Genomic DNA, 14433 nt, shown 5'->3' on the forward strand with positions numbered 1-14433 from the left:
TCTTCCTGCTCTGACACATGAAACTACGTCCTTTTTTTTACCCAAACAATGCAACCAGGGACAATTTAAATAACATTATGAAATGTTACAAAATCCCCTCATCGGTTTCATGTCTGGTACAGTGTAGTATCTACAATGAGCTTTAAATACTGTACTACGTAAGTATTATTTACACCACCAAAATCATTTTAAATGTATTCATTTATTATAATAATGAATTATATAATGTGTTGTTTTTTTTGTAGCTACTTAACAGTGAGTTTATGATAATGTTTTGGTATTGGTTTAATATATGTCATGTCCTGTCCAGGGTCTCTTCAGATTTAACTCTGTAAAACTGACTACAGCAAAAATACCATCCTCACTGTCAACAGTTTGACTACAGTATGACTAAAATCAGCAATTGTACCAGTTCATCCCTTACACAAAGATTTGCAGTTAAACTCCACAAATCCACCACAGTAAACTCATTTCTCTGTTTTCTGACCCAATAATATCAAAGATGGCCGTTTCAACTTCAAGATAACAGAGTATTCAGTTAACTCCAAACAACAAATACAAGTTATTTTCCAGTTTTAAATGTCCATCCAATCTGCCAATGACTTAAGACAGAAAAACACATGACAAGATTCACAAAAAAAGTCCATTGTCCATAGTCCATTCATCAGTTTCGTTTTCCCCATTTTGCAATAGTTCTGACATGGTAGACTGTGGCACAGTTGGCTGAAATGATGGAAAAAGCTAAACGACCATATGAGGAACTAAAAGTTTCCTAAGGGCAGAATTCCAACCAACAGTCAGTCAATGCTGACTTGCACAGCAACCATTTTGGCTTATGTGTGTGGCTCATATTAGCCCATATCTGACTTGCACACATTTACCTGGAAAACATCAGATGGGATCTGTGGCAGAAATTAAACTTTAAATCCAAACAAATATGAAACTTTGCATTGATATTCATATTGGCCCAGCCGGTTTTGACAGAAGGGTTGGACAGCTGAGTGAGCGCCAAAGCCAGCCGTTACCCGTGATGTCTGGGCTTGCCTCTAACGACATGCTGACACTTGTCATTTTGGCTCCCTCTGGCATTTTCTCACGGCTGCTGGAGTCTTCTCACCCGCCGCTGCAGACTTTGTACTGCGCAAAGTTGCCTTGATGGAGGAACTCAAGCTCTTCATCCGTTTTCTGTCACCATTCATTTCTAAACACTGAAAGTTTGCATTTATCACGCCCTTTACGTTCAAAAACACTATTTCGCATAAGCAGCTGCTTTTGGCAAGACTTAATTTTACTATCAGTCTGATTTCAGAAGATTTGATTACGTAGCTTATCCAGTGCTTTGTAGGTGTGCTGAAGTTTCTGCATGTCGACGATATGTGGGCATTCAAAGACATGAGATGGTTGTGACCTAATGAGACCTGCATCCCATCCCGACTAATCTCATCCCCCGAAACCATCTCTCCTCAGATTCCTTATTGTGGAAATTCCTCCCTGCCTCCTTGTGTGTGGAACCCAATCTCCATAGCCAGACCCCGAGTAGCTTTAATGATCCTACCTGGGATAAAATAGAGGCATTATAGTCCTAACGGCAGTTTTGGCCCTTAAACACTGCCTCCATTCATTTCTGAAACAATCTGATTCTCCCTCTCTACCTCTCTTTGCCCCTCTCTCACCATTCCCTCTTTTCCCAACAGTGTGTCAACAGGAATCACTTGGCATAGTGTCTGCCATTTCCCCCCGAACATCTCCCTCCTGATGTCCTCTCACCGCTGTAACAGCTGTGGATAAATCAAGTGGGACCCCGGGACTGCGGAGCGCACCGACGGGAGAAGGTGGTTTAAGGACTGACGTCACTGCAAGGTCAGTTTTATTCTCTTGTTTTTTTCACCCACTGCACATGCTCGTATCAAGTGCTGTGGACAATTAATTTGTCCTCCTTTTTTAAATGGCATCATTGTTTTCTACTCATTATGAAAGTATTTTCATGGGCTAACGATGCTTTTCTGTGCAGGATGTAACATGAACTTGATTGTAATACATTTGTACAATACATGTGCTAATATGTAGTGGGACTGATTGATAGAATGATATGAGCATTTAGCCAACCAGCTGCATTTTCTGAAGTTCATAGTTTATCAAAGTCATTTATTTATTATGGACAAAAATGTACAATATGCTGCATTTCTGTTTCCGTGGTAATCCAGGGTAATCCAATAGTTGTGGTAGAGGCCAAAATTTGGGTTCAACTAATCAAGTAATTTCCAAAACAGTGTACCTTATTAAATCAGTACCAAATATGTAAATCATAAATAATTAAGTTTAATGCTTGGTTACTTATTCTTCATTCTCATTTTCACTTATGCCATTTTAGGTCTGTGCGATTCGGCAACTGTGAATTCCACCTTTGGTCTCAAACTAAATGGGAAATGGAAACTTAAACAAGTGTACTGACATCAGAGGGTCAATTGTTTGATGAAAAAAAGTCTGAGAACAACTTTGCTGTGTCTCAAGTTTGAACCACAAATTAAACACTACATGCTCCATTACGGCCTGAAAAGTACAATCTTTAGATCGAGTACACATTTTGGGAACTACTTGGAACTCAAAAGTACAACGTTTTCAATGAGGAAAGTAGTATTTTCAGTCACTGTTACCACAATACAAAATGGCATTTTGAAAACTATTTGGCTGAACTCAAATGTATTAAGTTACCACCTTCAAAGTAGAATTCTCATTCACCACATAGTACATAACAGGAAGAAAAAAAAGCAGAAGAAAAAAAAAAAGTCTACCTCATGGCTTCTTTGGGGGTGCGGCTGATGGTATTTTCCTGCTAAACTAACCTCAATACATGTGAGTCACAGTGTGGCTGTTCCAATGATTATCTGACTGAGACAAAAACTGACATGATGACACATGCCCGTGGGGGGGGTGTCACGTCACAGATCCATGCGACAATGTGTGTGTGTGTGTGTGTTTGAGTGTGTGTAGCCCCTCCCGATTTAAACGTATAAAAGACCCGCTCCGACCTCATCTAAACATTTACTCTTGGGGATCACTCGAGGAACACTTCACACTTCCAGAGACACTTTTGGACCTTTTCTGTTTTTTGTGTGGGACGACTTGCGAGAAGCTTTCTGAAGAGACATGGTGTCGGCCGCCTTCCAGATTCTGGGCACCGCCCTGTGCATTATCGGATGGATCGGGGCCATCGTAGTCTGCGCCCTTCCCCAGTGGAAGGTGACGGCCTTCATCGGCCAGAACATCGTCACCGCTCAGACCACCTGGGAGGGCATCTGGATGACCTGCGTGGTCCAGAGCACGGGCCAGATGCAGTGCAAGGTCTACGACTCCATGCTGGCCCTCTCCTCGGACCTCCAGGCCGCCCGCGCCCTCATCATCATCGCCATCCTGCTCGGCCTCATTGGCATCCTCCTCGCCCTCGCGGGGGGCAAGTGCACCAACTGTGTGGAAGATGAGTCGTCCAAAACCAAAATAGGAGTGGCGTCCGGTGTGATCTTCATCATCACCGGTGTTATGTGCCTCATCCCTGTGTGCTGGACGGCAAACACCATCGTTAATAACTTCTACGACCCGTTAACGATAGGATCTCAGAAGAGGGAGCTCGGCGCCGCCCTCTTCATCGGTTGGGGGGCCGCAGGCATGCTCATCCTTGGCGGTGCCCTCCTCTGTGCCAACTGCCCTCCCAAGGACAACTACAACGCCAAGTACAATGCTGCCCGTCCAAACGCGCCCAAGGACTTTGTCTGAGCGAATAAGAGCCAAAGAGACTGAGAAAAAAAAAGACTTGAGTCAAATGCTTTGTGGTCCATGACATGGATTCATGCTGCATTTCAATTTCACAGGGATTTTATTGTGCTCACAGTTTAGTTTGATGCTTTCATGTTGATTTACAGCACTTCAAGATTTGTCTCATCAGTGCCAAGATTTGAGACATTCACCACGCCCAAACCATGTGGACTGAGTGATACAGTGCTTATTCAGTGGAATGAAAAACATCTATACATAGATATAGATATAGATATATTTATATCTATATATATAGATCTATATATATATATTGGGAATGCATTTAACTTGTTTGTTTTATAGAATTTTTGGTTTCATCCATTTGTGCCCTTTTACATATAATTTCATTTCTAAATGTGTATTATATACGAATGTCTGGAACTGTAAATAAAGATTTTTTTTATCAACAATATATGATCTTGCTTTGTTTTGTTCTTTTAGATGTCATTAAAATAGCTCAATCTAAAGGTAAAATGGAGGCATCAGAAGGAGGCCATACTTTGCTTTAGTAACTAAAACTGTGAAATACAAAAGTAATAGCAAAATTCGACATATTATCAAGTTGTCCCAAAAAATTAATCCTACGTATAGTGTAAAATATACCCCCTAATTCACTTACATTGAAAACATAAAAAGTATTTTTTAAATCGTTCTGGAATTTAAGTAGCCAAAAGAAGTGGAAAAAAACAACTGAACTTAATTGAGATTGCTTTATAATACAACATAATTATGTTATTAGCAACTAAATACACTCTAATTTATGATCAACCTTGTATTTGACTTCATCATCATTAACAGGTCAGACTTTCTGTATTATCCTCATGAGTTATGAGATGCAGGTTGCCTTTTTTTTTTCTTTACAGGAAACTCCCATGTTTCTAATGTCTGAGTCATAACCAGTCCAACACTACCCCTTGCTGTTAAAGAAATAACACATCCAGTAGTTTCTCACATAAAATCATGTGTAAACACACAGGTAACAATACAAATTTCTTAAACATAAATCAAATGTTTTGTTTTTTTAAGTAAGATAACCTCTTTCAGACCTGAAACATGAAAACATAATACAGTAGTTGTATCCAGTTTTTCTCAAACATGTTGTGAGTATACAACATTTACTGTAGAGTGTACAGATTCCATTTCTTGGAAAATGGGTTGGATAATCATGTGTCATATTACTGTGATTAAAGCTTAATAAATGTGTGAAATTAGAAGACGACTGGTTTGTCAGTATTCCGTTATTTTATGTGATTAAGCCAAACATATATATTTATAGATATTTTTGAATAAAGGTTTTTGGATAAGGACATCTCTTTTGTCTGACCTTGAAGCTTTGGATTCAGGCAGGTCAGCACTACTAAAGGTCAGCAGGTCTTTGTTTGTGTGTAAACTCCTCTTAGCCAATAGCAGCCGAGGACTGTGGTATCACATACCCTCATGCCTGTGTCCTCTTCTTCTCAGACAACAACCTATAAATACGAGCTCACGTCTTCCCACCCGTCTCTCTTCTTCTTGGATTTTTAATGAGCGAGGAACAAAGCTCGGCGAAATGGTTTCTCAGGGGATTCAGATCATCGGCATATCGATGGCCGTGATTGGCTGGTTCATGGTCATCGTGGTGTGCGCCCTGCCCATGTGGAAGGTCACCGCTTTCATCGGGGCCAACATCATCACGGCGCAGACCATCTGGCAGGGCATGTGGATGAACTGCGTGGTGCAGAGCACGGGCCAGATGCAGTGCAAGGTGTACGACTCCATGCTGGCGCTGCCCCAGGACCTGCAGGCCGCCCGCGCCATGGTCATCATCTCCATCCTGACGGGGGTCGTTGGGGTGATGTTGTCCATCGCCGGCGGGAAATGCACCAACTGCATCGAGGATGAGCGGTCCAAGGCGAAGGCCTGCATCCTGGCTGGCGTCTTGTTCATCGTCTCGGGTCTGCTCTGCCTCATCCCGGTCTCCTGGTCCGCCAACAGCATCGTCACCAACTTCTACAACCCACTGTTGATCGAGGCCCAGAGGTACGAGCTGGGGGCGGCCCTGTACCTTGGCTGGGCGGCCGCCGCGCTACTGCTCATGGGAGGCGGGCTGATGTGTTGGAACTGCCCGCCCAAACACGAGCACCCCCACTACGTGCCCAAATTCAGACCTGTGAAGACGGTCTCCACATCAAGAGAATACGTTTGAGATGGTCAGCGCTTCCTACAGGGACTCTTGACTTGATTGGAACTGATACAGAGAGAAATTATTTCAAAATGAAAACATATATTCAACGGCAATGTAAATATAGAATTCAATAACACGCTTCCAACAGGCTGAGTCCTGAGCTTTGATTGCTGTAAACGTGTGTGTCAAAGTGACCTTTCTCACAGCGGACATTTTGTCTTTGTATGGCAAGTCTAGCTGACAGCATTAACAATTACTGCATCCCGTTTAGTTATGCCTGCGGGGCCCGGGGATCGTGTTCTTGGTTTACTGTCACACCTCCATGGATCGGCTCATCAATGTTAACTTCTCCTGCTACAATGAGAGAAAATGTTTGCTGTGAAAACAGTCCGTCTAACACCCAAAACAGGAAACTGGCTTTTGATCATGCCTCAGTCCGAGATTTAAAAATGGAAGAGCCTTTTAAAATATTTCAATCCCTGTTGTATTGTGGCTGGTTGATGAGTAACTAGGACTTGAATCATGATCCTAATATATCTATGTAAATATTTTGTCAGATTGTTGTAAGGATTTCTCAGTGTAATAACCTTTATTGTCGTTCTGATGGCAACATCTCAACAAAAAAAAATACTTCATGCAAGCATCTGTCTTAATAACAAAAAGGGCTGTCAGTAATAAGTAAACATTTTAGGTGTAGGAGAATCTATTTTATCTGTTGTCCTTTTCACACAGCCTGTGTCTCTGAATCTTGTAATATTCTGTTACTGTAAATAAACTCTATACTAACTTGATGATCACTGTTTACTTACCTCTGAGAAACGTTAAGCATGTATTTACATTATAAGGATTAATGAAGAGGGAAATGGTAGCACAATCTACATGACAGAAAAGTGATGGAAGATAAATCACCTCCTTAAACAACACAGTTAAAAGTCGTGTGAGGGTTCAGGTTCATGACTGCCGTCGCGTCTTTGGGGTCGCTTTGTCTCGGGCGGACTGTTGGACAGCCGACACCATCATCAGGGATACGGATGGGTGCTCAGCAGAGGCATGAGATGTTCATGGCTTGAGATCCTCTGACGAAAAATAAGTTCACAGTTTAAAGAGATGAGATTTAGTTTGATCTAAACTGAACCTTCCTGTGTCTTGTAACTGCAGTGAGGGGATTTGTATTGATACTGAAACCAATCTCCTGCCCTCCTCAAAAGGCCATGTAAGGATACCCAGGCTACCCACCGGCACCGATGTACCCTTACGCAGGCCAAACCCTGCAGCGTATGGCCCTGTATGCTCCACCATATGCAGCACCAACCAACTACTCTGCTAGACAATACCTCTAAAACCTGACAGGACAGAAAGAGGACTGAGATTTCTGCCAGGATGACTTCAGCAAATTGTTATTTCATTATAAAGTAAAACAGCATCAAAATAAGCCTTGTATTTCTAGAGGATGGTATGTATTCCAATCTACTGTATGTATAATGAATCCACTCACCCTGTGACCTTTTTGGATATTATCAATCTATCATGAATTGATTTCTCTTTTGGATTGATACTGTGCTCTAAAGTAGAAATCATCTCACTTTATGAAGCCCTGATGACAGATGAATATTGTGTCAACATGACTCTGTGCCATGAAGGTTGCATTGCTTTTCACTGTTTCCAGGAAGCCTGTGGAAATGGTTGTTTGTGCAGTATCACATTACTGGATAAGGTGTGTGAAAGATGGAGCATCAACAGTTTGTTTACCCAACAGAGGTATTTGTCTTAGGATCTAGTTGTTTTTTTTGGCAAAGTGACGGCGTCAGCTGACTATACTGGCTTCCTGTGTCTTGTAACTGCAGTGAGGGGATTTTTATTGATACTGAAACCGATCTCCTCCTCCTCCTTAGCTCAGGGCTGAGTATCTGTCTGGACTGCATCACATTTTGATCTTGGCATGGGCCACGTTAAGGTCTGCTTGCTGTACAGCATGCAGTACATTCAGCATCAGTGACACCAGAAATGGTGGAGTCCTTCCAACAAAGAAAAGCCAATTTAATCTGTGTGTCTTGTGTCGGATCGATTTTTGGTTTGTGCATCATGATTTTAGCCTTTTTTTTAAATTTTAGTTATCTTAACAAACCAAGTGTGTCTGCTCTGGTTGCATTATATTGCATTACTGTGGTAGGCAGCTATAGTTCAGTGATTCAATAGAATATTTTAACACATTTAACTTTAAGAGAAGTGAGATTCTTCTTTTTTGACAACACCATTTAGTGAAAAAATAATCTTGTGAAAACACTTTGCAGAAGGATTAAAGAGAAGCATTTCCTTTAGAATTGTCGGTGTTGAAGCAAACTCAACAGTCTCTATATGAAATTCTCTATTATGAACAATTTAAATTCTTTGGACTTAAAATGATAACATGACCTTCGTAGTGAAAAGAGATAATCACATTGTGTCTAAGTCTTACCAGTCACATGTGGGGGTTCAGAGTTGCCTTTAGCCGTGACTCTGATTTCAAATTAGCACATGAAAGGGGCCGTTTGTGACCCATCACCTGGACATGATTTGATCATTTACCATTTGAAGTCCCTAAGTGGCTGCAAATCCATTCAATAAGCACATCCCCACAGCAGGAAAATCTGCATATGAAAGGGCATTTCCAAAGACCGAAGGCACAGCATTGTTTAAAAAATGGTTGGCACTCCTCTAGCTCTAGGAAAAGGAATCTTGTTTGGCCAGAAGAACTCACCTAACGACAAGATAGCCCTCCTCCTGTGCGCTTCTCTGACAAACAAGTGAGAAAGCTGCGTCACTCCGACAGAGGACCAGACCTGTGCGCTAAGACTCTCTTCTCTCCTGCCACAGACGAAGCCTATTCACCATGGGGAAGATTGGCAAGGAGGTGACAGGTCAGGTCATAAGCTTCATAGGCCTGGTTGGGGTGTCGGTGACCTGTGGGATCCCCATGTGGAGAGTGACCTCCTACATCGGAGCCAACATCGTGACGGGCCAGATCGTGTGGGATGGCCTGTGGATGAACTGTGTGATGCAGAGCACCGGGCAGATGCAGTGCAAGCTGAACGAGTCCGTTATGAATCTGTCCAGGGACCTGCAATCCGCCCGAGCCCTGGTCATCATCTCCCTCATCTTCGGCTTCATCGGCTTCATGGTCACCTTCGTCGGGGCCAAGTGCACCGGCTGCCTGGACAAGGATTCCTCAAAGGCCAATGTGGTGATCATAGGCGGCTGTTTGATCATTGTTTCCGCCGTCTTGGTCCTGATCCCCGTCTGCTGGTCCGCAGCCATCACCATCACAGACTTCCAGAACCCCTTGACCATTGAGACCCAGAAGAGGGAAATTGGAGCCTCCATCTACATTGGCTGGGCCGCCACTGCGATTCTTCTGATCGGTGGGATCATCCTTACCACTTCCTGCCCTCCTCGAAAGGCCATGTATGGATACCCAGGGTACCCACCGGCACCGATGTACCCTTACGCAGGCCCGGGGCCAAACCCTGCGGTGTATAGCCCTGTGTATGCTCCCGCATCCAGCCAACCGTACACAGGCACTGGGACATACTTGCCTAGCAAACCATATGCAGCACCAACCAACTACTCTGCTAGACAATACCTCTAAAACCTGACAGGACAGAAAAAGGACTGAGATTTCTGCCAGGATGACTTCAGCAAATTGTTATTTCATTATAAAGTAAAACAGCATAAAAATAAGCCTTGTATTTCTAGAGGATGGTATGTATTCCAATCTACTGTTGGGATGTATAATGAATCCACTCACCCTGTGACCTTTTTGGATATTATCAATCTATCATGAATTGTTTTCTCTTTTGGATTGATACTGTGCTCTAAATCATCTCACTTTATTAGGTTGTTATTATTGTGTCAACATGACATCATGTCCATATATTTATTTTCTTGTCGTGCAGAGCGGACTGTGTAAATAGTGATCATTTGTGATGTTTGTTTTCTGTAAATGCATCTTTATTTTTTAAAGATTTTCAATAAAAATATTTGTTGTATACTCACATAACTGTTCGTGGAATCATTATCACAACATATTTCTACTGTGTGTTATGAAACATAATCTGACATTTTACCAGGCCCGGGCCCTCCTTTCTGAGCGAGAGGCAGACACGATAAAATAAAGGAGATATGGATTTCTATATATAAATAAATACATTTTCTCAAACAAAAACATATATTTTATTTTGATCACTGAGCGTATTAAAACCTCAAATACAGAAAGAAACTTGAAAATAAGGACAAAATACAAAAAAAGAGATTTTTGGCATGATCCAATCAACTGTGGCATTGATAAACATGAGTGCTGCCATTCTGATTGGAAAAAACCCCAACTAAATCAATCACTAGGATAGTATGTAAATATGGTGATGATTAAACAGAGGTAATTAGTAAAACCATAAATGGAGGCCCCTTCCGTTGACATCGGACAACCCAGGTGATACTCCCTCCCATCTTGGGGCTTCTTTAAACCTGAAACAAGTGACTGGACCTGATCTTCCGGTAACACGCCAAATCAAAGACTGGCCACTGGCAGACTGTCGTTTTCAATGCCTCGCCTCTTTACGGGCCTCATTTACATAGTTGTTTCAAGCCGATGTGCATCTCGTCGAAACTACTCCCTGTCCAGTTACAGATCATGTGAAGTATGTGGGCAGGCAGGTATGTCATCCATCGCACTGGTTTCAGGTGGGGGGAAAGGCATTTTGACTCCACCTTCAACAAAGACTTTATAACCAAAGGAAGCTCTTCACTGTCTTTATTCAACTTTACAACCCATAGCTGAGCAGACCTGCTCCAGGAAATCTCAACTCTTCTGCCGCCGTTTCGAGTGACTCAAAGGAAACAACATCATGGTGTCAATGGGACGACAGATGCTGGGCTTTGCCCTGGGCATTATTGGCTTCTTGGGGACCATCATTGTGTGCGCCCTGCCCATGTGGAAGGTCACAGCCTTCATCGGGGCCAACATTGTGACGGCGCAAGTCATCTGGGAGGGCTTGTGGATGAACTGCGTGACGCAGAGCACTGGCCAGATGCAGTGCAAGATCTATGATTCACTTCTGGCTCTACCCGAGGACCTCCAGGCGGCCAGGGCCCTTGTGGTCATCTCCATCATCGTCGCTGCCTTTGGGGTCATCCTGGGCGTTATCGGAGGCAAGTGCACCAACTTTGTGGAGGACGAAAACGCCAAAGCCAAGGTGGCAATTGCTGCTGGAATCGTCTTCATTTGTGCCGGCGTCCTGATCCTGGTCCCAGTCTGCTGGTCCGCCAACACCATCATCAGGGATTTCTATAACCCCATCCTGACCAACCCCCAGAGGAGGGAGCTGGGGGCCGCTCTCTACATCGGCTGGGGCACAGCCGGGCTTCTCATCCTAGGCGGGGCCCTCCTCTGCAGCTCCTGCCCCAAGAAAGAGAGCCCCGAGTATCCAATCAAGTACTCCGGCGCCAGGTCCGCAGCCACCAGCCGAGAATATGTCTGAGTCGTCGGTTGTCCTGAGAAAGACTTTTAATTATTTTAGTTTTTATGAATGATCCTCCTTCGTTGTGTCTCACTTTTTTCTCTTCTTCAACTGACAAAGTGAGGACAGATTTATGGAGACATTCAGATTTCTTTGTGGCAAGAGAATGCGTTTCTTGATGAACAAGAAAAACAGTACGAAAGATGTGACGTGAAGAGAAATCTCCTAGCAGCATGCTGACTGGATTGAAAGAGAGCTGTTTTATTTAAAGCTTGTATCAAACCGATTTCTGCCCTGTAAATGTTAATGGAAGCTGTGCTAGAATGATGTTAATGGTCAACAAGAGCTATGATAGAAGGAAACTTCACAGTACCCTTGATGTATTGTGAATTTACTGTATAAAATATGTTACACATATCTTTGATCAAATGCAATATAAACTGTTTTTATCTAATAAAACATTTTCTTAAATTATATTCTTTTCTTTGCCTATTTGTTTAGATTTTGACCTGCTCTGTTCACAATTTGGGTTTTAAGGTTGACAGTCAAGAGCAATTTAAATTGAATGCAATAGAAACACCAGTGAGAATCAAAAACAGGAGACATTTTGTTTTTGCATCGGGTCAAATGGGGTCAGTCAGCAGCGATTGATTGTGAGCATAACATTTCCAAATGTTGGCCGGCGTCTCATGCCAGCTGACAGATCACATTTATTCTTAGAAACATACTGTTTACGGGAAATAAAATTGTCACAGTTTAGAATTCAAAGAGTGCCCGAATTAGAAAGTTAAATGAAGCAGAAGAGAGTGTAACAACAAGGTGTGTTCAAAAACATACAGCAGTGTGTCGAAATCTTCATGCAGAAGTCAAACCAGTTCAACCAGTTTTACAGTGTTGAGTAGCAGTCAAAACTTGTTCATAGAACTTGCTACAGTGTGTTCGTTTCACCACCAATTAAGAGCCATACCCATTCACCACCAGCATTTAAACATCTCAATTAAAAAGTATTTGAATAAAGAAAAGACTAAATAAATGATTGATGAGCACATTGGCACCAAAAGTCAACAATGATGTGTGAGGAGGATAAGGCTGCCGTTTTTCTACACGCCGTCAGATCAGAAAACACTTCCACATGTTGTTCAAAAGGGGCAGTTATAAACAAAGTACCGGTACAGATACAGTACTTTATTTAAACAGGGTGTGTTCACACCTAGTTCCACATTCTTTTCTCTCTGCCATCAGAGAGAAATTCTGACTGAACTTGTTCTGGCTTAATGACTGTGCGCATAACTCTGTGATGTCAGAGTAGACAGTGGAACAAAGGCCTCACTGTCTAACTAATAACAAACTAGTGATTGAAAAATTGGTTTCGTAATAAAGAAATAAACAAAAGCTGAAGGTATCTTTCTTCTTTCAATGTAGTTTTTAAATATGTTGTACCTGATCATAAACTCTATTTACCACTGTCTAAAAGCTTTTAAGCTTAATTAGAAAATTTGGATTATGACATGCTGTTTAGAGTTTTAAAAAAATCCAAGTTGTTGATTAGTGAAACTAAGCTAAATTGAAAGCAATGTACGTCACCTACGTAAAGGTGTTGTGAAATATGTCAACAGACAGATGGCAAGAAACCCTGCGGCTGCTAATTCAGACCAACATGAGCAGAGGCAGAAGTTAACAGCCTTACATCTTGCTACTGTGCCCAATGATATTTCAGTCAGACATGTTTCATTTCATAATATGTATGTTATGTTTCACTCACAACCAGTGGTGATTTATTTTGAATTCATCCCAAACATTCGTCAGTGTGGATACATGTATGTGGAGGCAGATCACTGTTTGCCTTTACCTCCATCATGTCAACGCTACTCAAACACTCCCCATGTTCTTTTTACACATTCAAACCGCCTACATTTGCAAGTGAGTGTATTTTCTGCCACATACATTCTTTTCCTTGTTGAGAGTACCAACAAAGCCTTCTGCAACACGATCCCCATCTCCATCCAGAAGAGTAAGTGAAGCCCCAACCTTTGTGTCCCGCCACACAAAGAATCCTGTACGGCTGGTATTCTTTGCCAGGGCCACCGCTTTGTCCATAATAGCTTGGCTTTCACGCCTCCCTTTCTTCATTCTAATTCTACCTCGGGTGAACGTAAACACCCAGTCAACTCCAAATACTCTCTCAGAGATGCACTCGGAGAGAGACGACGATGGCTTCCATGGGGATGCAGATGGCCGGGTGCGCCATGGCCCTTCTGGGCTGGATCGGGGTGATCATCGTCTGCGGCACGCCCATGTGGCGGGTCTCTGCCTTCATCGGCACCAACATAGTGACATCCCAGGTCATGTGGGAGGGCATCTGGATGAGCTGCGTGGTCCAGAGCACGGGCCAGATGCAGTGTAAAGTGTACGACTCCATGCTGGCTCTGAGCACCGACCTACAGGGGGCCCGGGCCCTGATGGTGGTTTCCATCGTCACGGGCATCGCAGGGATCTTCATAGCGTTCGCCGGCGGGAAATGCACCAACTTCATTCCAGAGGAGAGGGCCAAGGCGAGGGCCTCGGTGGCAGCGGGCGTGGTGCTGATCATCAGCGGCATCCTCTGCCTCATCCCCGTCTCGTGGACCGCCGGCATGATCATAACAGACTTCTACAACCCCATGCTGGTGGACGCCCAGAAGAGAGAGCTCGGGGCCTCTCTGTACATTGGCTGGGGGGCCGGGGCACTGCTGGTCTTTGGAGGAGCGCTTCTGTGTGCCAGCTGTCCCCCCAAGGATGATGAGACCCCCTCTGGGAAGTACCTCCTGAACAAGCCTGGAGGAAACAGCAATTCCGGTTCAATCCCTTCTTATATGCCAAACAAGACGTATATCTGAGATTTCTAAATAGACGAAGAGAAGTCTGTCATGAAGTAAAAATAAACTTTGGACTTTAATCAGTTGCTGTGAAACATAAAGAAAAAGGACA

General features: G+C 43.1%; 5 protein-coding genes across 5 annotated transcripts; all 5 read left to right on the top strand.

Moving 5' to 3' along the window:
* The first annotated feature begins 1792 nt into the window (after nucleotides 1–1792).
* Nucleotides 1793–9599, top strand: cldnf (claudin f). Its single transcript, XM_054600244.1, has 2 exons — nucleotides 1793–1860; nucleotides 8828–9599. Exon 2 carries the CDS (start codon nucleotides 8844–8846, stop codon nucleotides 9597–9599), a length of 756 nt encoding a protein of 251 aa, XP_054456219.1. The 5' UTR covers nucleotides 1793–1860; nucleotides 8828–8843.
* On the top strand, nucleotides 3065–4178 carry LOC129092335 (claudin-4-like). The gene has a single exon (XM_054600257.1). The coding sequence runs from the start codon at nucleotides 3148–3150 to the stop codon at nucleotides 3769–3771; it is 624 nt and encodes a 207-aa protein (XP_054456232.1). The 5' UTR covers nucleotides 3065–3147; the 3' UTR covers nucleotides 3772–4178.
* On the top strand, nucleotides 5357–5995 carry LOC129092343 (claudin-4-like). The gene has a single exon (XM_054600268.1). It carries the CDS (start codon nucleotides 5360–5362, stop codon nucleotides 5993–5995), a length of 636 nt encoding a protein of 211 aa, XP_054456243.1. The 5' UTR covers nucleotides 5357–5359.
* A 1255-nt stretch (nucleotides 9600–10854) lies between the features above and the next one.
* On the top strand, nucleotides 10855–11487 carry LOC129088811 (claudin-4-like). The gene has a single exon (XM_054596079.1). The coding sequence runs from the start codon at nucleotides 10855–10857 to the stop codon at nucleotides 11485–11487; it is 633 nt and encodes a 210-aa protein (XP_054452054.1).
* A 2189-nt stretch (nucleotides 11488–13676) lies between these two features.
* On the top strand, nucleotides 13677–14342 carry LOC129095238 (claudin-4-like). Its single transcript, XM_054603644.1, has one exon. It carries the CDS (start codon nucleotides 13677–13679, stop codon nucleotides 14340–14342), a length of 666 nt encoding a protein of 221 aa, XP_054459619.1.
* Nucleotides 14343–14433: the final 91 nt, after the last annotated feature.

This window comes from Anoplopoma fimbria, chromosome 1, assembly GCF_027596085.1.
Source record: "Anoplopoma fimbria isolate UVic2021 breed Golden Eagle Sablefish chromosome 1, Afim_UVic_2022, whole genome shotgun sequence".
Lineage (NCBI taxonomy): Eukaryota > Metazoa > Chordata > Actinopteri > Perciformes > Anoplopomatidae > Anoplopoma > Anoplopoma fimbria.